This window comes from Tursiops truncatus, chromosome 11 (genome assembly GCF_011762595.2).
Source record: "Tursiops truncatus isolate mTurTru1 chromosome 11, mTurTru1.mat.Y, whole genome shotgun sequence".
NCBI classification, from domain to species: Eukaryota; Metazoa; Chordata; class Mammalia; order Artiodactyla; family Delphinidae; genus Tursiops; species Tursiops truncatus.
In genome coordinates, this window is record NC_047044.1 from 18052553 (window position 1) to 18075074 (window position 22522).

The 22522-nt window shown below is 45.0% G+C and overlaps 1 protein-coding gene across 1 annotated transcript in view; it reads left to right on the forward strand.

Annotated features, from left to right (window-relative positions):
* The window catches only part of NT5DC3 (5'-nucleotidase domain containing 3), a 55317-nt gene that overhangs the window by 21278 nt on the left and 11517 nt on the right, over positions 1-22522 (forward strand). Inside the window, exons 3-12 of the mRNA XM_019952338.3 lie at positions 3074-3148; positions 3603-3658; positions 9193-9283; positions 10230-10367; positions 12110-12170; positions 12592-12694; positions 12839-12940; positions 15207-15288; positions 16589-16675; positions 21510-21650. Of these exons, the coding sequence (XP_019807897.1) occupies positions 3074-3148; positions 3603-3658; positions 9193-9283; positions 10230-10367; positions 12110-12170; positions 12592-12694; positions 12839-12940; positions 15207-15288; positions 16589-16675; positions 21510-21650 (936 nt within the window). The remainder of the gene's footprint in view (positions 1-3073; positions 3149-3602; positions 3659-9192; positions 9284-10229; positions 10368-12109; positions 12171-12591; positions 12695-12838; positions 12941-15206; positions 15289-16588; positions 16676-21509; positions 21651-22522) is intronic.

Sequence of the window (22522 nt, forward strand, 5' to 3'; positions counted from 1 at the left end):
TTCTTCCAAGATGCTGTTGGAAGCATTGAGTTTGGTGCCATTTTTTCCTGCCAAAGGCTAAAAGTACTTGTGGAGATGAAAGACATCTGCTTTCGAGACGCATAGTAATAGAGCAGTGAGTTTGCAATTTAGCGTCTCCCCAAAAGCAAATATAAATGTTCCATCCCTTTCGTAATTACCCTTACTCTTTTTTTTTTCACGAGAATAAGTTTTTACAAAAATTGAAATAAATATTGGGTAATAACCGTATCTATATTTTCATTCGGTACGTCTGCCCCAAGGGATAGAAGGACAGTGTTAGAAGAGTTCTTAATTTCACCTCCCAGATTTGCACCCTCATCAGTGTTCCTGATTATTAATGGTTACCGGCGTTCACCCGGTTTTTCAGATCCAAAGCCTAACGCCACCCTCTGCTCCTCAGTTCGCCTCTGCTCCACCTCTGATCTCTCAGCACATCTGTCTCTTTTTTATAATAAACTTTTCGTTTTAGGAGAGCATTAGGGTTACAGAAAAGTTGCAGAGGTAATACAGAGAGTACACCCCACGACTGGTTTCCCCTAATGTTAACATTTTACATTACTCGGTGCATTTATCACAGCTGAGAAACTGATATTAATGAGTTGTTATTGCTGAAAGTCTGTACTTGCTTCAGGTTTCCTTAGTTTTTACCTCACGTCCTTTTCCTGGTCTAGGATCCCATCCAGGACACCACATTGCATTTAGGTGTCACGTCTCCTTAGGCTTCTCTTGGCTCTGACAGTTTCTTACAAGTTCCTTATTTTTGGTGACCCGTCGATGACTTTGATGGTTGTGAAGAGTCCTGGTCAGTACACTTTAGCATGCCCTTCTCTTGGGCGTTGTCCCCTGTTTCCTCATGGTTAGACTGGGCTTGTGGATTTGGGGAGGAAGACCATGGAGGTAGAGTTCCATTCTCATCACATCCTGTCAACGTGACTCACCACCGACGACGCTGGCCTGACCATCTGGCTGAGGCAGTGTTTACCAGGTCTCTCCACTACAAAATTACTCTTATCTCCCTTCGCATACTGTACCGTTTGGGAGGAAGTCAGTCTCTACAGCCGTGAGCTCTCTTTTCACTCCTTCAGAATATGTCCTGCCTGCCTCTATCCACTTCTCCCCTCCCCCGCTGCCTACACCCTGATCCAAGCCGCCATCACCTCCTGCCCGATGGTGCGGTAGCCCCCTGACTGGTCCCCTGGCTTCTGTTCTTGCCCCTTAGTCTGTTCTCCATTCGGCAGCGAGAGTGAACCTTCAGACGTTAGTCATCTCGGTCCTGGACTCAAGGCCCCCTCGAGCCTTCCCATCACACTTGGAGTGACAGCAGAGGCCTCTAGTGCTCCTGGGCTCCAGGCTTCCTCACCAGCCTCCTCTCCTCCCCGCCTGCCCTCGCTCTGCTCCAGCTGCCTCGCTGCTCCTTGAACCGCCAAACACGCTCCTACCTTTGGGCCTTTGCACCTGCCAGTTCCTCTGGTGGGACCTCCTGCCTGACTCCGGGCAACCCGAAGCCTTGCTTCTCATTTTTTTTTTTTTTCTAGATCTCTGAACCCTTGTACTGCATTCTTTCTGTAGTACTTATCACTATGAGGCACTGTACCATGTGTTGGTATGTTTATGGTTCGCCTGCCCACCACAGAATGGAAACTTCTTAGGGGCAGCGGTGGTGTCAGTTGTTTTTTTGGTTTTTTCAGCTGCGCCCCGTGGCATGCGGGATCTTAGTTCCCCAACCAGGGATCGAACCCGGGCCCCCTGCAGTGGAAACGTGGGGTCTTAACCACTGGTCTGCCAGGGAAGTCCTGACAGTGTCAGTTTTGTTCACTGCCACACTCCTAGGCCCTGGCACAAAGTACGCGCTCAGTAAATACTTGACGTGTTCATTGGATTCCACCGTTAAGTGAGAGTGTATAGTGCTCGGTGTAGAGTCGCCTGATGCAGGTCCTTTTGCCTTGGCTTCATGTTTCGTGTGGATTTTGGAGAACTTGGTTTCTATACCCTTCTGCGCAGGAGGGAAATAGCACTGAGTGATTCCTTGGTACACGTGGCAGGTGTTAGATAAATGAGCCCGAATGTGACATTTGACTCAGCGCTTTGTGCAGCTTGGCCGGGAAACTTGCCGCATGAGGGTCAGCCTGGTGGTTCCAGGAGATGTTCTTGCACACTCGTGACCCTGGCCGTGCACTGGGAGGTAGCTGTGCAGCCATGTAGAGGGGTTTCCTGTGCCCGTTGACAGTTGTGTAGGTTTTTTATGTAAGCAGTTCACATCGTGATTGGGAGATCCTGGGGACACAGCCTCCCTAGTCTCAGAAGTCGATATTCTGGCCCGCAGGTGCACGCTCTGAGGGCAGGGGCAGTGGGGAGAGCCTGACCCCCCGCCTCACCACGCTCCGTGCTGTGTGGCCCAGGCCAGGTTGTTTCATCCGGAGCCTCTGAGGTCCCATCTGTCAAATGGGCATGGTGGGGCCAGCTGTGCAGAGCAGCAGACAGTGTGCTCGGTACGTCAGTGCTACCAGCGAGGTAACTGGTGTTCCAATTCTGAGATCTCGGGAGAGAGGGAAGGACTTGGATGCCGGGTGCAGTGGATAAGGAGGGGATTGGGACTTTTGTGGAGTAGGAGGGACAGGTTAATGATTAGGAAATAGCAGGGGAGCCAGGCCGTGTGTTCTGAACCAAAGTTGGAGCTGTACCCGGGAGCCGGGTGCTGAGAGAGGGTGTCTCTGGCCCGAGTGGGAGGAAGGCTGTACCGACGGCTGAGGGGTCCCTGCAGCTGAGGACAGGGGAGAGTTAAGGCCAGAGAAGCCGGGGGGCTGAAGAAGCTGGGGGGCTGAGGCCTCTCCTGTGTGTGGACAGATAAACACGGAGTAGGGCGGAAGGGGTGCTCTGTGGCCTGGCAGCGCTTGGTCTGGAAGCAGAGGGCAAGCTGTGGCCTGTCCCTTCTGACCCCAGCTTCCCACCCAAGTGCACGAGCCGTCTCAGCCTTCGTACAGGGGCCACGTGTGGATGCTGTCTTGAACTTAGTACGTTGCTAGCTAAAACCGGTTCCTTTCTTCCTTCTTAGTATCCCGTGGAAATCAGGAAGTATGAATATGACCCAAACTTTGCAATCCGTGGACTGCATTATGACGTGCAGCGGGTAGGTTGAATTCTCATCCTTGTTTACAGTTACACATGCTCGGGAGTCAAATGTACTCTTGATGCTTTTCTTTGCTGAATGTGTAAATTGATTTTAAATTTTGTTCTTTGGGGCTGAAGAACTAAATTATCCAAAACATCTTTGGATGAAGTCTTTTTCCAGAGACTGTATTGGAAGAGCGTGAATGCATTTAGCCACTGGGAGATACTTGCTTATTTCCAATAGTCATTCATTTTCAACATAATGAGGACAAGGTGGTTGTCGTATCTTTTTTTGCAGACAGGCCGTTTCCTTAATGAGGAACTCGGCAAGCAAAGCTTTCAGAAACATACAGGATGCTTCTTTGTTTAAGACAACTTGATGTTGATAGGATTTATCATGACACCTGGCATTTTCATTAAATATGCAAATTCTTCTGCATCATTCACCTGTGTGTGTGCTTGTGTTTTTGAAGGCAGTCTTGATGAAGATCGATGCTTTTCATTACATACAGCTGGGAACTGTCTACAGGTAAGAGTGAGAGGAAGTAAATTTAATTTACCCGAAGGAACCATGTGGCTTTGGGTTTCAAGACCCCCTGAGTGTTTAGTGATGGGAGGGCTGCAGTGTGTGTATCTGGGAACCATTCACTCATTCCCCCACTCCCTCCCTCATTCAGGAACATTGATCAGGCCACTACCATGTTAGATGCTAATGGTTTGGCTTGCGAGGATATCTTCAAGGAGCTCGGTACGTAGGTTGGAAGCCACACAGGTAGACCAATGAGTGCAGTCCACGGTGACCCAGGTGATGATGGACGTGTGCTCAGCCATTATGGAGCACTTTGGAGGACTCTGGGGAGGACGGGCTCTCCAAAGGCGTTGGTGGCCACCTGCGTGAGGGTCCTGCAGAGGAGGTGTGGATGGGGAGGGATGGTGGGGGCAGGTTGTTGTTCCCACCATGGTAATTGAGTAGTTTGGATATTAAGACTCTTTTCCTCCTGTTTATTTATTTATTTATTTGCGGTACGCAGGCCTCTCACTGTTGTGGCCTCTCCCGTTGCGGAGCACAGGCTCCGGACGCGCAGGCCCAGCAGCCATGGCTCACGGGCCCAGCCGCTCCGCGGCATGCAGGATCTTCCCAAACCGGGGCATGAACCCATGTCCCCTGCATCGGCAGGCAGACTCTCAACCGCTGCGCCACCAGGGAAGCCCTCTTGTTTATTATTGATAGAATTAGTAGAAGTACTGAGCTCAGTGAGAAATCTTTGTAACTTTGAAATGAAGGGTTTTGCCTTTTCTAATTCTTAAATTTGTGGGTGGGATTTAGGAGTGTGGTTTGTATTTATGTATATATTTGGTATTTGTCTTTCTGTTTCTAAATGTGCTTACGCTTCTGTTTCCTAATTTATTAGTTCTGGACATTGTCCCTGCTGCGAGGGCTGAGGGTTTGGCTCTCCTGCGCACGCACCCCCTTCTCCAGCCTCATCCTCCTAACCCTGTTGAGATCGCTCTCGGATTGTTTCACCGTTTGCGTTATGACTCTGTAGGTCTTGTTCGTTCTTAAGGCAAGTAGTGCACTGAGATCGTTTTCTTTTACAGTGCTTGCTTTTTAGGTTTAATAATAACCTCATTTTTTATTTGCTTAGTTTTCTAGTTAGGTATCTCTAGTTTTTTCCTTAATGTTCCATCACAGATATCCAGCATCTATTTATTTCCTCACAATTCAAGTGTGTTACATAATGTCTCAGTTACTTTTTATTTTGACTACCTCCTCCTGCTCTCATCTACTCTGATTGTTCATTCTGGGACTTCCATTTGCTACTTTCCCTGTTTCCTGGTTCCCATCTCTTCCTCTTTCTGGCTTTACTCCCTCATTTTGCTGGAGCACATCCTCCAGTAGCTTCTTGGCGCTGGATATGGCTGATTCTGGGGATCTGTGGTCGTTCATCAGTTCCTCTCGTTGGTGTCCCCTTGCAGGCCCCGTTCTCAATGTTGCTCAGTCAGGTGCCTCCTTCTCACCAACTGTTTGTTTTCCAAAACCATGTTGAAATGTCTTATCTGCTGATGTCTTTGCACTCATTTCCTTTGATTTTGAGCAGTTTGTCCTTTTGCTGTCACTTTAATGGTGTTTCAAGAGGGAGAAGAGGTGGTGGTGGTGACGAGAATAATAATATTAGTAATAATAAATAGCAACTAACAAATATTGAGTTTTGCAGTGAGACAGATACTGCCATAAAGGTTTTGAGTTAACTCATATGATCTTCCAAATAATCTTATAAGGTAGGTACTAGTATTGGTCCCAGAGATGTTAATAGGTAACTTGCCCAAGGCCACACAGAAGTAGAATTCAGACCCAGACAGTCTGGCTCCAGAGTCTGTGCTCTTGGCCTGTGCACAGCAGGCATTTCTGAATGTATGAGGGTTAACTGGAAGTCCCCGGCAGATCTTTCAAATCTGTCCCTCCAATTATGTTTCTACCCTCTGCTCCTGGACTCAGTCGCTTATCCCATCTCTCCTGGGCTCTGGTGTTCTGCAGCGCAGTCCATCCTGGACGTAGTTGCTAGACTGATCTACCTAAAGCATTGCCTTCAACAACCCCACTGTCTTCTGAAATCCTGGATGGCTCCCCACTGTCTGAAGGATAGAGCCCAGAGCTCTTAAATTTTCCATCAGCCTTCTCTAAAACCCTTCGCTTCCTCTTCTGCTGTACACACCTCCTTTACTTCCCGGATTGGTTAAGACTCTTGGTTGCAGGTGACTGAGACCCAACTCACACTGGCTTTAAAAAAACCCCCGTTTGGGCTCACTAGTTGTGTAGTCTAGGGACAGAGCTTGTTGCAGGTGTAGCTGGCTCCAGGGGGCCAGGTAGTTGTTGTCAGTCCTCTTTCCGTCTCTTGGCGTTCCTTCTCTCCGGCTTAGCTCACAGCAGGCCCCTCCGCGTGGTAACCCCTGGCAGTACCAGGCTTCCAGCCCCAGCTCCAGGTCAAGGGGAGAAGGGGCGTTTCTCTTCCCAGCAGTTTCAGCCAGGCTCAGGGAGCGGGTGCCGGGCAGGTGCAACAACACAAATCTTCCTTTCCTCTGAGTTCTCCTTTCGCACTGCTCGGCATCTGTTCAGGCTGGTGTTCTCCCAGGATGTGGTTTTCCTTCTCCTCTGCTTCTTGAAATCTCACCCGTCCTTCTGCCTGGCTGACTGGCGTTGAGGCCTCTCCTCGCCCTCTCAGCCTGACAGGCTCTTCCTCTCCTGTGGTCCGTCCCATCCTGTGGCTCCTAATTATCTCGTTCCTTCTTCTGTGGATAAATCGTCCATCGTATTAGGGGTGTGGACAGGGCTAGGCTGGAGGAGCTGCTGAGACATTTAAAGGGGAAGGAGTGCTCAGGCTGAGGTCCTGGGAAGGTCGCTGGGGCCTCGGGGCTGTGGTAGGCAAAGCAGCAGGGGTGCGTGTGTGGCTCTGGAGTCCCACTTCCTGAGTGTGAACCCCAGCCCCACTGCTCACGTGTGTGCGGCCTCGAGCCAGTTATCGACCTGCTCAAAGCCTTGGTGTTTACTCCTCTGTAAAATGGGCATGATTCCAGCACCCGCCGCCAGGGCGGCTGGTCATTTGGACTAGAGCATGCTTGGGACAGCCTAGGCAGGCAGAAATGTCACTTGTCTCCTCTCTCCCCTCCAAAGGGGTAACGAATGAGCAGATGGCGGGGAAGAATGCTTGTGTCTCAGCCTCGTCCCTCTCTGATCCCTGCAGGGTCACTGTGTGTGGGCTGTGTGCCTGAGCACCGCTGGGCCGAGGGGCGGGCTGGCTCCCCGCCGCAGTCCTGTTTCATACCCATGTTTTCAGAGCTTAACTGGGAACCTTGTGTAAAGCTAGGATTGTTCCCATCGTAGTCACAGCAGCGGAACTTGGAGAGTACTCACCGTATACCGGGTGCCGTTCTGTTTATAGCAACTCATTTAATCTCAGTAGGTACCACCAGGAGGTGGGTACTGCTATTGCCCCCGCCCCCCATTTAAAAAATGACACTGACACCCAAAGAGGTTAAATTACTTGTTGCTGCTCTAGGTCATCCCCCCAGCAGGTGAGGGAGCTGGGACTTGAACCCAGGGCAGGCTCTTTCAGGTCTGTGCTCCTACCCTTTCTATCTCTCTGACGCACACAGGGCCACGTAAAGTTTTATTCTGATTTCAGTGCTGGTTTAGGCCGCATTCGGGTGCGGCAGGTCTGTGTGCTGCTCTGTCTGCATGTTTTGAGCTGGCATTTGGCTACGTGGGCCTTAAAGATGCAGCTTTTGTGGCCACGGCCCGTGAACGTGTCTTAGAGGTGGCAGTGGCTTCCGAAGGACCAGGCAGCCCCTAGGGTGGGGACAGAAAAATAACTCCCCCGGCAGAATCCCTTTACTTTGTCTATTCCCTCTCTAGGTGTCAGAGCCTTAGGGGTGTTCACTGCTGACTGCCGCTGCGGTAGCCAGAGCTGTCTTCCAAGGTCACTGTCTAGAACGATCTGGTTTAGTCCCAGTGTCTTATCTGATTTCTGGAGCAAAGATAAAGGGAAGTCCAGTGCTCTTTTGTTTTCAAAGGCCAGTCGTTGTTTCAAGTTAATCAAGATCAGAGGCAAAATATCAATGAATCCCCTTGGCTAGTTTTAAAATTAAGATAAGGGTAGAGAATGGAGGAAAGAGGCTGAAGTGATATTTTCATTAAAGTTACACGTCACATGTAAATTATGTTTTATACGCAGTTTAGTATCGGCCAAGTGTGATAAGCAACCTGTTCGTATTAGTAACCGGTGTTTCCATCATTCACTCTGTGGTTTCCTCACCATTGGTGTCTGTTTCTCAGGTGCCTTCTCCTCTAGAGCAGGGGGTGGGGACAGATATTTCCCTTCACAGTTCTCTAGAGGGGCTATTCCGGGGGAGGAAGTCTGAGACCATTAAATCCCACGTGAAACCACCTGCTCACAGCATGGGCACCAGAGACAGGGGTGGAATCCCGGCCAGTCAGACTCCACAATCCTTTTTTCCCTCTCTTTGGAGGAGTTGGATTCATTTACAGATTCTGTTGCAGCTCCTGGAAGCAGGCAGATGGGGGACATTACCTTGACTTTTTACACATGGGGAAACTGGCCTTCAGTGTGTTGCAGCATTTGGGGTCATTCCTCCCAGAGGTGGCGTCAGGCATCCTGACGTGGCGTATAGTCCACTGGAGCCTGGTGTATGACTTTTTCTGCCTCAGCGCTCACCTTCTTAAGGTAGAGTATCAGAGGGCAGGAGGATGATGGGGACAGACCAGCCTCTCTCTCCCTAATGTATTAAAAACATTAAAAAAAAAAACCCCAAAACTCACCCCAAAGCAGGTCATTAGGAGGCCATGTACCTTGTTGAGGGAAGCCGTGTGATGTGGTGGTTGAAGAGCCTGGGACCCAGTCCTGACCCACCACTTTCTACTTTGGTGACCTTGGGCAAGGTCTGTGACCTTTCTGCGCCTTGGTGGCTTCTGCTGGAAAATGGGAAGAATAATAGTGCCTCCCTCCTAAGATGGCTGAGAATTAAGTGAATGACTACGTGGAATTCATTTCTGGCCTTCAGCAGGGCCCATGTGGTATTAGCTATTATTTTTCCTGCTCTCATCACCAGTAGAATGGTAGTAGTAACAGTAGCAGCATCATGCCTGGTATTTACAGCAGCTAGCGGTGGGACCTCCTGCCTCTTTGTGACAGCAGCGTCTTGCATCCCAGTTCAAAAATGCCAGCAGTTGTCAGAGGTCTGAAAACTGTTGCTGTCTCTAGCTGATGCTAACTGCCTGTGTTACAGTCAGTTAAATGTGTGTGTAAATGTGTGACAGTTTTTTCTGAACACAGGTTCCATAATCTTTTGTGTTAACTCCCTAGTCTTAATGCCACAAAGTCATCTGTTTTACCATGGCTGTATTTTTATTTTTGAGAGTGCTATATGCTTACTGAGCCAGTTATTCTCCAGTAACTTTGTGAATGCAAAAACATTGAGAGAATTAAGAACAAATAATGGAGTCATTATTTCACTGATCAAAATCACTGCCGCCTGTGATTTTCCCAGAGGCCTCAGCGTGGTCCCTGACGAGGAAGTCATTGAAATGTACGAGGGCTCCCACGTGCCTTTGGAACAGATGAGCGACTTTTATGGGAAGGTAACGAGAAATTATTTATTTAACTCAAGCAGCCTGTCTTTTTCCTTTTCGAAACATGGCCTGGTGACGTTAGGATCTTGACCTACTAGACTCTCTGCTTATAGGGAATCAGCAAGGACATTTGGGGTTGTGTTTTGAGAGACCCTCGATTTGAGAGAGATGGGTATGTTAGGGTCTCTCCTGGGTTCTTCCATGCTTCTCCTTTCTCAGCCCTTTCCCCCCTACCTGGCGAAGGCTCTGTATACCTTCCTTGTACCCCCTCGCTTGCCACTATCTCCTCGTGTGTGTCCCCACTTTCTGGATTAAGTCACTGGGGGCTATTGTACAGCAGCTGTTGCCTCCCCTGAGATTAAGGGCAGCACGTCACTTTGTGCCAAAGGGAAACCTCTGCTTTTCTAACTTTTGTGGTCCTCTTTGCTCTCCGAATTTCTGCTTCTTGTACTATTAGATGCTTTCTTATTTGCATGATCAAAATGCAGTGAAGATGCCCAATCAGCTGGTAAACTTAGTCTTATAAATCACAGGTGTTCAGAGAAAGGCTCTTTTCCAAACTCCCATGTGGACTGTGGGTGCTCAAATTTAGGAGAGTTAGTGGCTTTTTATGCCATTCCATGGGTAAGAATCAGTTTGCTGGCTTGCCTCTGTGTGTGATGAAAGCGTGTGAGCTTTAAGATGGATGGAGCCAAAGGAGAGGAAAGGGAAGGGTGGTTAGACTTTTGGGGGGAAATCAGGGCATTTCCTTGGAGATCCCACTTACACTTAGAGTGAGGCGTCGGCTCTGCCGTGAATGACAAGAAACAAGGTGAATGTTTTTACTTTTTCATTATTAGAATTTTCCTTTCCTTGTGGGGAGGGAGCCAGATGTTGACGACCAGAATCCCCTGGGTGAGTGTAAAGTCTACTGTGGCGTTGGCTCCCTTGCTGAAGCCTTCCTCCCTGCCTGCAGAGTTCCCACGGAAACACCATGAAGCAGTTCATGGACATCTTCTCCCTGCCTGAGATGACCTTGCTGTCCTGTGTGAACGAGTACTTTCTGAAGAACAACATTGACTATGAGCCTGTGCACCTGTACAAAGACGTCAAGGTGGTGTGGACGTGGGTTGCCATGACGCCGCACCTCTTCTAGCTGCTCAGCAGAAGTAACAGAATCCCTGGCCTCCCTTGTCGGCTGGGTCTTTGAAATCATCCTTTGCTTGGGATCTCTTTTATTTGTGGTTTAACCCTGAAAAATCCTAAGTAAGATGTTATGTTAGGAGAATTGGAAGTGAGTCAAATTGGTTGTTAAAAGAAGAGAGTACTTGCTATCTGGATTTCCATGTGCGTACATACACACATCATTTACATGACTTTGTGTTTATGTATTTTAATTTACATTCATATTCACATGTGTCTATAGATATATTCTTTAAGCTGTCTGAACTTTTTTCAGTACTTAAAAATATGTTTATATATTGCTTATTTAATATATATTTTTAATACATATTTCTAAGCATCTATTATTTAAATATCTGTATTTTTAAAAGATCCATATGTACATACTACAGTGTTTTTATTATGTGTTCATGACTAATTTTAAGTATTGACTGCCCTGAATCATGGGTTTTAAGAAGATATAGGATGAATGAACAGTTTCTCAATATCAGTCTGGTGTTATTTGAACTAAATTTAAATATTTAGTTTTGGTTCTCTGTTTTGCTCACACAATTACTTCATCTTTAAGAATCACTGGTAGTTATGCAACCCTTAGCATTCATGAGGAAAGATGTTTACTAGAAAGTTCAGTTTTTACTGTGAAGTATTACTACCACTAATAGTGAACACACAGGTAGAGTTTACTGTGTTCCAGGCACTATTTTTCTGAATGCTTTATGCATATTAACTAATTAAATCCTCAGAAGAATGTCCTGAGCTCTTATCACCTCCCTTTTACAGAGAGAGAAATTGAGGCACAGAGAGGTTGAGTAACTTGCCCAAGGACATCCAGCTAGTAAGTAGCAGAGCCTGCATTTCAGGCCAGGAGGTTGGGCTCCGGCTTGCTCTTAACCACTGCCTTCTGCTGATGCGCAGTTGAAACAGGCCTGTGGTGGAAGATAAGTGAGGTTGAGTTTACAGTCCAGAGGTGCTCATTCCCGACGATAAGTACCTACCAATTTTCTAAGGCTTTTGGCCCAGTTTTTCTGCAGCCCAGTCCCCTGCTACAGACTCCAGAAAGTTTCCATGTGCCTCCAGGAGTGCCCATCTATGTAGTAGACCTGCTTAGAGCTACCTGAGAGCGGGGCTGTGCTCTGAGACCTGCCAGGCATGACACCTGCCAGTGGCTTTTCCTCACGTCTGCCGGCTGGACCACATCTCTGCCCGAGTTCCGAGATCCTTGACAGTTCCTTGCCTCTTTGGTAGCACTGAAGAGAGGAGGATCCTATCATTGTTCTCTGCCCAACAGAACCTGCTGCTGGGGTCCAGGGAAGGGTGCAAAGATGAAAAGAGCAATAATTCCCTTTTGTTCAGATGACCTGGAATTATTTGATCATGATACGGCATATAAATGACTGTTTATCCTGTGGGACTTTATTCAGAATTGTTCATACAAATTACCTCCTCCAAGTGGCTTTTTTGAAAATTGCACTGGAAACTGCTGCTATCACCATGGCAACTTAAGTTTCTTCCCAGGGGCCACCTGTGATAAATGGACCAGAATTTAGATTTCATTTAGTGCTTGGGTTGCCAGGCTTCTGCAGACAGACATTATCCTGAAGGCCATTTCGCTTGTCCTCTCACTCAGACTGTCTCAGTTATACTCTGACTGATTAAAAACGTATCTTTTGACAGGATTCAATTCGGGACGTGCACACCAAAGGAATCATGTACAGAGCAATTGAAGCAGATATTGGTACGTACTGGATGTTATCGTGAAGATCAGCCTTTCCCTTTGCTATGTAATTACGAAGGTATTTTACTCTCACTCCGGGTGCTGAGCAGGGGCTGTGGTACCTCTTCTGAGTGCAGCGCAGGGACCTTGCATCCTGGCGCCTTAGATGTCTCCCTCCCTTTTGTCTCAGAACTTGACATAATCCTGACTGGAAAGGAGAGGAGCTGGTAGCTGCAGCCACTTAGGTTTTTCCACTTAGACTGAAGAGGCAGGGTGTTGGTTACTGATGCACCGGGTACCGATATACTGCCTCGAACCAAGCTTCCTGAAGGCTTTTCTCCCCTCAAGTGCCCTAGACAGTGCTGGACCCCATTTAGGAAGTGCTTGCAGATTGACTGACTTCACCCTGAAACTCTGTGTGCATTTTTCTCTTGCTCTTTAGAAAAGTACATCTGCTACCCTGAGCAGACCCGTGCAGTGTTGGCCAAACTGGCTGATCACGGCAAGAAGATGTTTCTCATCACCAATAGCCCCAGTAGCTTTGTGTAAGTTCTTCTGTGATTCCTGGCTAATTTCTGGCTCACTTCCTGTATTCCATGTATTTTGATAGTTGGAAATTCGAAAGAAAAAGTTGCAAGAATAGTTAATCCCTGCAGTGTTAGACTAACCTGGCTGAAATATTGTTCTAGGGACAAAGGGATGAGGTATATTGTTGGAAAAGACTGGAGGGACCTGTTTGATGTGGTCATTGTTCAGGCGGAGAAGCCAAACTTCTTTAATGATAAGCGGAGGTAAGTGTCTGTCTTTTTAGGGACTAGATTTTATTCATTTGCTGCTGCGAATACTTACGTAATGTGTCTTGGTGAAATCCAGTTGGAAAATCACAAGCATCTAACATCATAGCTTTTGATTTTTAACCCTCTAGCAAGTAATTGCAAGGAAGGTGGGATGAGTACATAGCAGACAGCTGACACCTCTTGAAACGGTTGTTCGGGCTACTTCAGTCCCATGAGTCAGGCTTTAAGAGAACAATTGACAACAATGAAATTCCAAACTTAGCATCACCTAGTAAATTAGATCTCTCGATGCAGATGCCTTGTGAAGCATAACAAAAAAGCAACAGCAAACCACCTGGTGGGTATCTCTTTAAATAGAGCTCTAAATGGTCCACTGACAATTGCACTTAGATTTTGCAGAACTTCTCTGCAATACAGGTTTTGCATCAAGTGGAGTAAATCTAGACCAAAACTTAAAGTCTTTCTGCCGCAGTATCCTTGAGCAATAGAGGAATGGGAAAGTTTGGGTTGTGAAGGTGACAGGGGTGTGCTCTTCGCGTTTTTGTGACAGAGGGTCGGGGGTCCTAAAAGGTGATTTAACGTGCGGGGCAGACCGGTTCACCAAGAGTCATCCCCCACAAATGTCAGTAGTGTTGAGAGTAACCGCACTAGGATTATAAAAATAATTCGTATTTGTATAACAGTGACCTATTTTTGAAACACTTTTACCCACATTTCTCTGTTCCGCAGTGGGTAACCATGCAGCCTTTCCCTCTCTGCTAGGTGATTTAAAGCATAATAATTCGGTGCCCTGTAGTGATCAAAAACAGCTGTAGGGCTTCCCTGGTGGCGCAGTGGTTGGGAGTCCACCTGCCGATGCAGGGGACGCGGGTTCATGCCCCGGTCCGGGAAGATCCCACATGCCGTGAAGCGGCTGGGCCCGTGAGCCATGGCCGCTGAGCCTGCGCTTCCGGAGCCTGTGCTCCGCAACGGGAGAGGCCGCACCAGTGAGAGGCCCACTTACCACACAAAACAAAAACAAAAACAAAAAACAAAACAGCTGTAAACACTGGCTTGCTGTTTGGTCAGTGATAAAACGCTCTCCTGCATTTTCTTATTAGATCCCAGCGGGGTGGAGTGGTCAGGGGAAGGGCCCCATATCTCCTTTCACCTCCCTCCTTTGTCATGTTCATACTCAGTGGCAGGACCCTGTCTTGGATTAGATTTTCCCAGCACAGCGCTCTTCCTTACTCTGGGTGCCTGGATTAAGAATTCTCTACCCCTGTTCATCCCCATGTTATTTACAATGTTGAAGGTTAGAAACAACCTAAAGGAACGTCCATATGAGGGGATATTATGCAGCCATTAAAAATGAGGTTTTTTTTTTTTTTAAATGGCAGTGAACATGTTTTACAACTGAAAAAAATGATGTATGAAGGTTACATAATCACATGGGAAATTGCTCACAGCCTTGGAGAGAAAAAGATACGTATTAATATCCTCAAATGATGCTCATTTTATGTTCATAAAAAAGGGAAAGATAACAGATACATAAAGACTGAAAGATATCCACTGAAATGGTGTGTTTCTACCTGGGTACTGGCATTATGATTTTCCTTTTCTTCATTGTATTTTTCTGCATTTTTCCAGATTTTGTTGCAGTGAGTTTGTATTTTTATAACCAGGAAAGCAATCCAAATAAGTGTTACCTAAAAAAAAAGAAAAAGGACAAACAAACCTTGTGTTTTTTGGACTAGCACCCCCAGGGTGAGGAATGAGGCCTTTATTCTTTTTTTCCTATTTTTCCATCATAAAATAATATGCCCAGTTCTCTGATCCCTGATGTATATTGTATCTAGAGTGGTTGCATTTCAAGTACAAAGCTGGATAAATATACTAAGCAGTATTTCTATAAGCTTTTTTTTTGTGGGTGAAACGTTTTCTACACAGTTGAATACGTTTAGAAAATCTGGGCTCAAGAGAGTTTCTTTATAGGAGGGCTTTTCAGAGCCATCGGTAACTTTTAAGGAGGAACGGGGATAGTGGATAGTGGATAGTGTGTTCCAAATATATTTGACCCTGGAGTTCTTTTTTCTCACTAACCTTTGGATACCGGTGTCCGAAGTTTGGGGTGTATTGCACGAGGCCCGGGAACGTGATGGTGGGGTCTTGGTTTCGGCTGGCTCCTTTCTGTTCTCAGGGGCTAACCGTGGAGTTTCTCATATAGCACACAGCCTGCACTGCTACCACACATCATCATGTTTCCTGTTTCTGTTGTTAGACCTTTCCGGAAGGTGAATGAGAAAGGCGTCTTACTCTGGGATAAAATCTACAAGTTGCAGAAAGGCCAGATTTATAAACAGGTATCTCGTGACCCATCTGTCCTTATTGTTGCTGTGCTTTGTGATCGGTTATAATGATAACAGCTGACATTCGCTGAGGCTTGCCATGTGCCAGGTGCAGTCCCAAGGGCTCTGCTTCAATGGACTGTTTATAACTTAGTGGCAGAATTTAATCTTAAGTCCATACATTTTCAATGTGCTGTGTGTAAATTAGCTCAGAATTGAACAGTTTTTGAAAAAAAAATTTTAAAGCATTTTTTCCATAGGATATGAAATTTAAGATGCCAGTAGTAAACCTTGGAAATTTCTCTTTAGTAAGTGTTTAATCACATGACATCGCACCCAAATTGGTAATTATTTCCTGATGAACTGTGTTTTGTGTACAGTTTTGATGTATTTCAGTATCATATAAAGCTCTCTCGTGTTTGAGTAAATGATTGAATTGCTGTCCAGTTTTGTGTTACTGAAATTAGGTTTTTTTATCTTATCTTTAAACGTTTTTATATGTGTGTAATATTTATAACATAAAATTACAGAACAGTACTATACAGTACTATACAGGTTTTTTTTTTTTAAAGTACTGATACATTCCTGTTGGATATGTAACAAACTGCTGTATGTGGCCCTAAGTATATTTTTTAGGCCTGAAAGATCAGCTTTGAACAGCCCTCCAAGTCTAGGAAGTGAGCCTAAGAAAATCATTAAGATGTAGCTAAAGCTTTGCTGCAAGCAAAGTATCATGAAGTTACTTACAAAATAGATAACAAGGTAAATGTCCAGCCTCAGATAATTGGTAAAACGAATCATGGTAGGTCTCAGCTGCTAAAACTACATGGCAGGCAAATATTTATTGACATGGTCACAGAACGTTAAGCGTGAAAAAAAAAGATCATTACAAAGATATTTAGTATGAAGCCCTTCTGAAAAGTACATTTGACTTAGAAGAAAGGTCTAATAGATTTCACATAAAAATGTTTTTTATCTTTATATTTTGATATTTAAAATAAATTGTAAAAGCGAAAACATTTTTTTAAGTTTTAAAAGGTAGATATCGGGACTTTCCCTAGCAGTCCAGTGGTTAAGACGCCGTGCTCCCAATGCTGAGGGCACGTGTTTGATCCCTGGTTGGGGAACTAAGATCCTGCATGCCGCATGGCGCGGCCTAAAAAATAAATAAATAAATAAATAAATAAATATATAAATAAATAAATAAATACTATAAATAGAAATTAAAAAACAAAAGTAGGTATATTGGGCCATGGGTTATACAGGTCTCTTATTTGTCATACAATATAACACCTATATTTTTCTGTTATTGCAGGGTAATTTATATGAATTTTTGAAGCTTACTGGATGGAGGGGATCCAAAGTGTTGTATTTTGGTGACCATATATACAGTGACCTAGCGGTGAGGAACCTTTTTTCCTGTTTCTTTGTTGGGGACAGTGTTAGGCCCACTTATTGAGGAATTTATCTTTTGTTTAAGACCATTTTCATACTTTCATAAAAGTGAGGAGTGGGCCACATTTTCTTTTTTTTTAAAAGTCCCATATTTTATGCAACAGGGTGGATCAGAGTCATGAAATAGATTATTTTTTTTGGAAAATGATGGAAATTAGCAATTTACTCAGTTTATCAGAAAAACATCTTTCCATTTAGGTAATGGTAAGAAATAAATGTCCGTGTTCTTTCCTTTCCCTTTTATTATTAAGCATCAGAAACATACAAATGCTTCGTAAAATCTCATAAACATCAGTCAGGGTTTCTTTTTTGCCGGGGGGAGCTCACGGGCCCAGCCGCTCTGCGGCATGTGGGATCTTCCCGGACCGGGGCACGAACCCGTGTCCCCTGCCTCGGCAGGCAGACTCTCAACCACTGCGCCACCAGGGAAGCCCAGTCAGGGTTTCTTTTGCCAGCCAGTCATTTTGAAAGAGTACAAAACTGGCATTTCCAGGAAATAGCTATTATGTGAAAATGAGGCTTTTCGTGCCCCTCGAATGACTAGAGTGTCTCAGGACTTGAATTATGATTTAATGTATAATTAGCGCAGGATTGAGTGAATCACATCTGTTACCACACTTGGTTCCTTGTGGAATGAATTTATGTTTGTTAAGTGATTCCAGGCGAGGTTGCACAGCGCACATTTTGCAAAGTCTGAATGAAGCTTGGTGTCCAGGAGGTAACAAGAGTAGGTCATGGCCGGCTGTCAAACTCCTCTGATATTTCTGAGTATTTTGATATTTCTGAGTATTTTGGCCCACACTGGATTGGCCTCACATGTGTGCACGTCTGTGTCGCTCTTGTACTATCGAAACGGTGACCTTTAATGGCTGAGCAGTAGGACCATCTGGGAAGCATTTCAGAGCACACGTGCCTGAGCCCCACTGAGGTGTATGGAGTCAAACTTCCTAGAGGTGGTGGAGGTAGAGGGTTGATTCCAGTGTCTGTGTGTAGTGACACCCTTCCCAGGTGACTCCAGTACACGTGCTGCATAATCATGTCTGTCCAGTGGGTTGAGGTCTAGTGGCAGGAATCGTGGGAGAATTGGAAAACTGAGGTTTTCATCCCATCTCTGCTCTTTATTAGCTGTGTGACCATGGGCACATCCCTCAAGCCTGGATGTCTCCATTTGTAAGAAGAGTGAGATAAGCTAATATATACAAAAGTGCTTAGTAAAGTAGAAACAAAGTGCTCCCTTCAGGATGTTGGCACTCCCAGAATGTCCGGCCAGGTGACGTGGCATCACAGCATGTACCTCTTGCCGTGTGGCCTGTGGGCCTTGAGGATATAACTAACTGTGTGCTACCCCGGAGGCATGTAGGTACATGGCCCCATGAGGTGACACACACACAGACAGGCCTTCGCACTGTGAGAAGTAGTTTGTCAGGAATGCAGTAGTTTGTCAAATGTGGTCCCCATGACATCGGCATCACCTGGGAACTTGCTGGAACTGCAGATTCTCAGCTTCACCCCAGACCTCCTGAGTTAAAAACTCTTGGGGTGGGGCCCAGCCATCTGTGTTCTACACAGCTTCCCACACTCAAATTTGATATCAAGATAATGCTGGCCCATAGAATGAGTTAGGCAGTGTTTCCTCTTCTTCAGTTTCTGGAAGAGTTTGAGAAGGATTGGTGTTAATTCTTTACATGTTTGGTAGTGGAGCCATCTGGTCCTGGGCTTTTCACTGTTGGAAGGTTTTTGATTCTCGATTCAATCTCCTTCCTAGTTAGAGGTCTATTCAGATTTACTGTTTCTTCATAATTCAGTCTTGGTAGGTTGTGTGTTTCTAGGAGTTTGTCGGTTTCATCTAGGTTGTCCAGGTTGTTGGCATACAGTACTCAGTTCGCAGTACTCTTTTATAGTCCTTCCCCCGCCCCCCGTAGAATTGCTGCTAATGTCACCACTTACATTTCTGATTTTAGTAATTTGAGTCCTCTTTTTATCTTATTAAAGGTTTGGCAATTTTGGTTTTTTTTGCTTTTTTTTTGAAGAACCAATTCTTGGTTTTGTTGATTTTTCTCTGTTGTTTTTCTATTCTATTTATCTCTGCTCTCATCTTTATTATTTCCTTTGTCCTGCTAGCTTTCAGTTTAGTTTGTTCTTTTTCTAGTTCCTTTAAGGTATACAGTTAAGTTGTTTTGAGATCTTTTTTTAATGTAAATGGCATTGCTATTAATTTTCCTTTTTAGTATTGCATTTGTTGCATCCCATAAATTTGAGTATGTTGTGCTTGCATTTTAATTTGTTTCAAGGTATTTTCTAATTTCCCTTGTGACTTCTTTGACCCATTGGTTGTTGAAGAATGTGTTGTTTAATTTCCACGTATTTCGGAATTTTTCACTTTTTCCTTTTGCTGTTGATGTCTGGTTTCATTCCTAGTGATCAGAAAAGATACTTTGTATGATTTCAGTCTTTTAAAATTAATTAAGACTTGTTTTGTGGTCTAAAATACAGTTGCTCCTGGAGAATTCTCCATGTACACTTGAGAAAAATGTGTATTCTGCTTTTGTTGGGTGGAGTGTTCTGTATTTGTCTATTAGGTCTAATCGATCTCTAGTGTTGTTCAGGTCCTCTGTTTCCTGTTTGATCTTCTGTCTGCTTATTTTATCCATTGTAGAAAGTGAGCTATTGAGTTTCCTGCTATTATCATAAAGCTGTCTTTTGTTCCCTTCAGTTCTGTTAATGTTTCCTTCATATATTTTGGACCTCTGATGTTTGGTTGATATGTGCTTAGAATTGTTATATATTTTTGGTGAATTGACCCTTTTATCATGACATAATGTCATTCTTTGTGTCTTGTAACAGTTTTTTATCTAAAGTCTATTTTGCCTGATATGAGGATAGCCACTCCTGTTTCCTTTTGGTTACTATTTGCTTGGAATCTTTTTTAATCTTTTCACTTTCAACCTATGTGTGTCCTTAGATCAAAAATAAATGTCTTGTAGACAACATATAGTTGGATTCATGCTAAAGTTGGAAAACCACTGTTTTAAAGTGATCAGACCAATTCATTAACATGTCAGAAGTTATGTGGGCAATGAACATTACCCTTCAAAGGAATCTCTTGAGAATGTAGATCCTTTAATATTGCTGCCGTTTTTCAAAATACATTTAGATGCCCCTTCTGGATTATATTTGAGAGCCAATTTGAGGCATAGGAGAAAATTAGTTTCATTATTATTAATTTATTATCATGTACTTTAGTCTTAGGAATGTTCCAAATGATTTTTTTTACCTATTTTCAGAAATAAGATCCACCTTCAAAAGTTTGTCACCACTGGGAATATTTAAAAGAATGTGATGTATGTAGTGTCTCATATATTATAGGAGAAAGAGAACTATTGAAAGGTTTAAAGAAATTCAACCATTGAAGAAGGTAGGCATCCTTAGGACAATACAGAACAGAGATTCTAGCTTTAGGTGAATCGCAGAGTGAATTTTCAAAACAGTAAGCCACATACCACTTCTCTCCTTAAGACCCTTAAAAGCTCTCTCCTTAAAAGCACCCCTTTCTTCCTCAGAGTACAAGCCTGATTTCCTATAATTGCCCTCAAGGCCCTGCTTGATCTCTCCTTCCCCAGCCTCCCTCTATGAAGGCATCTCCTGCCTCTGCCCTCTCTCCTACTCTGCTCTAAGCTACCTGCCTTGCTGTTTCTTAACACACCTTCCTCCCAGCCTGTTCCTGCCCCAGAGCCTTTGCACTTGCTCTTTTTCCAGGCAGAATTTTTCTTCTCCCACATATTTGCATACTTTGACTCTCCTTACCTTCAGATGTATTAGCCTTGTCTTCCTAATCACTCTATATAAAATGGTAACTCCTCTTCCCTCTTATTCTGCTTGATTTTTGTCCATTGTATTTCTCACCAGCTGCCACTGTGTATTTACTTGCTTATTTTTTGTCTCTATTTCTCATGAGAGCAGGGAATTGTTAGTTTTGTTCATTACTTTATTGTCAGTATCTAGAACAGGGCCTGGCAAACTAATATTTAGTAACTGTCAAATGAGAAAATTAACAGCCATGCATTATGGTGATTGTGTATCTTAGATTTTCCAGGACATAACTTAGATATTCTGGCTTATTAATGTCATATCATGGGATTACAATATTTGGAATGAAAACGTGATCATATATGTTGGTATCGTGTGATCATTCCAAGTCTGAGATTCCCCATAACCCAGGAGGCTTGGCATGCGGTGGGTGTTCCCCAGTGGTCTGTGGATGAATTGAATGGAGACCTTCAGTAGCATTTCAGTTGACCCTCTTTCTGCCCCTGACCTAAATGTGGTTTTATAGACCATGGTTAATGATTCCAGATCCTGTGTTTCTGTGGGGTCTGTGATTCACCGCAATTATTTCCGGAACAGAAACTTTCTTGGGGTGAAATGGTCAAAGCCTGAGGCTAAATTTGTTTTAATTAAGTGTAATTCATTGAATTTAGCTTGGTTAATAACTAACATTACACAATTTCTCCTGGCGGTACAGTGACTTCAAGTATGAGGTCCTAGAAATAATGCAAAGCAGAGGGATTTTCTCAGTACAGCTCAGACAAGGGCAGTGAGGCAGAAAGAAGTCCATGGCATGCTGCATTGGCCAGAACTGTGTTCCGGAAGCTGCTGGAGAGCTGCAAGCTCTCCCAAATTAAAACGTAATTCAATGAATGTCTGTTGCGTCGGGGAAAGGTCATGAAATGGTTTAAATTCTGTTGAGATTAATGTTGACTTCTTGTGATCTTTGCATTCAGGACTTGACCCTGAAGCATGGCTGGCGAACGGGTGCAATTATCCCAGAGTTACGATCTGAGCTCAGAATTATGAACACGGAGCAGTACATTCAAACTATGACCTGGCTACAGACCTTGACTGGGTTATTGGAGCAGATGCAGGTTTGGGATTTTTTTTCTCTCCTACTTTTTATTTAAGGCTGAGGTTAGTCCACTGGTCAAAGTTATTTTCAGGTATTTTTATATTGAATTGTGGTCCTGAAGTATGAGGCATAAATTATCCTGCAGAATAACCACTGGGGTGATTTTGCCCCTAAAAGAGTCTTGCCATTTTCCCTAAAGAGAATTTTTAAGATGGCTCCCAAAGCCATTTGGAGAAAAGTTTTGTGGGGCCCGTGTGGGAAATCTGGTGTCCTTACTTCCCCACTAAAGCCCCACTGGGAGACCAGTGGGATTCAGGAACCTCTGCCAGTGTTTGGGTCCAGTCCTGCTTCTGTCTTTAGCCTGCGGTGGGACTTCTCCGTTCGGGGCCTCCATTTCCCCATCTGTAAAATGGAATGAACGCTTCAGGCTGGGCACCACGGCTTGCTGGGAAGAGTCTCAAAGCAAGAGTTGAGATCCCTGTGTGCAGCCTCCCTCTGATTTTGAAGATGACACCTCCAGTTGGCTGGCTCACTGGAGTTCAGTGGTGTGTTTTTCTTTCTGTAAGTTACATAGCCAGTTTGGGGCAGTTAGTGAGGAAAGTTGTTTCAGCAGTGATTTCCTGGCCCGTGGAAGCTGCCCTGTGTTGCAGCTGCGACCCCTCCCCAGTCTCACGACGCACCTTGCTTTCCCCCCTGGTTCAGCTGGCCTGGCCCGCAGCTTCTCGGGGTGAGTGAGTGCCGACTCCTGTAGGTTAAGGGGCATGAATGCTTGCTCTCTTGGCTGCGGGCTCCGGCCATGGCCTGGTGCCCACGGCCTGCCGGCCTGCTTTGTAAATGGGCCAGGAGCCGCCTTGCCTGGCCCAGCTGGCAGCAGACCCGGGTAGGGCTGCG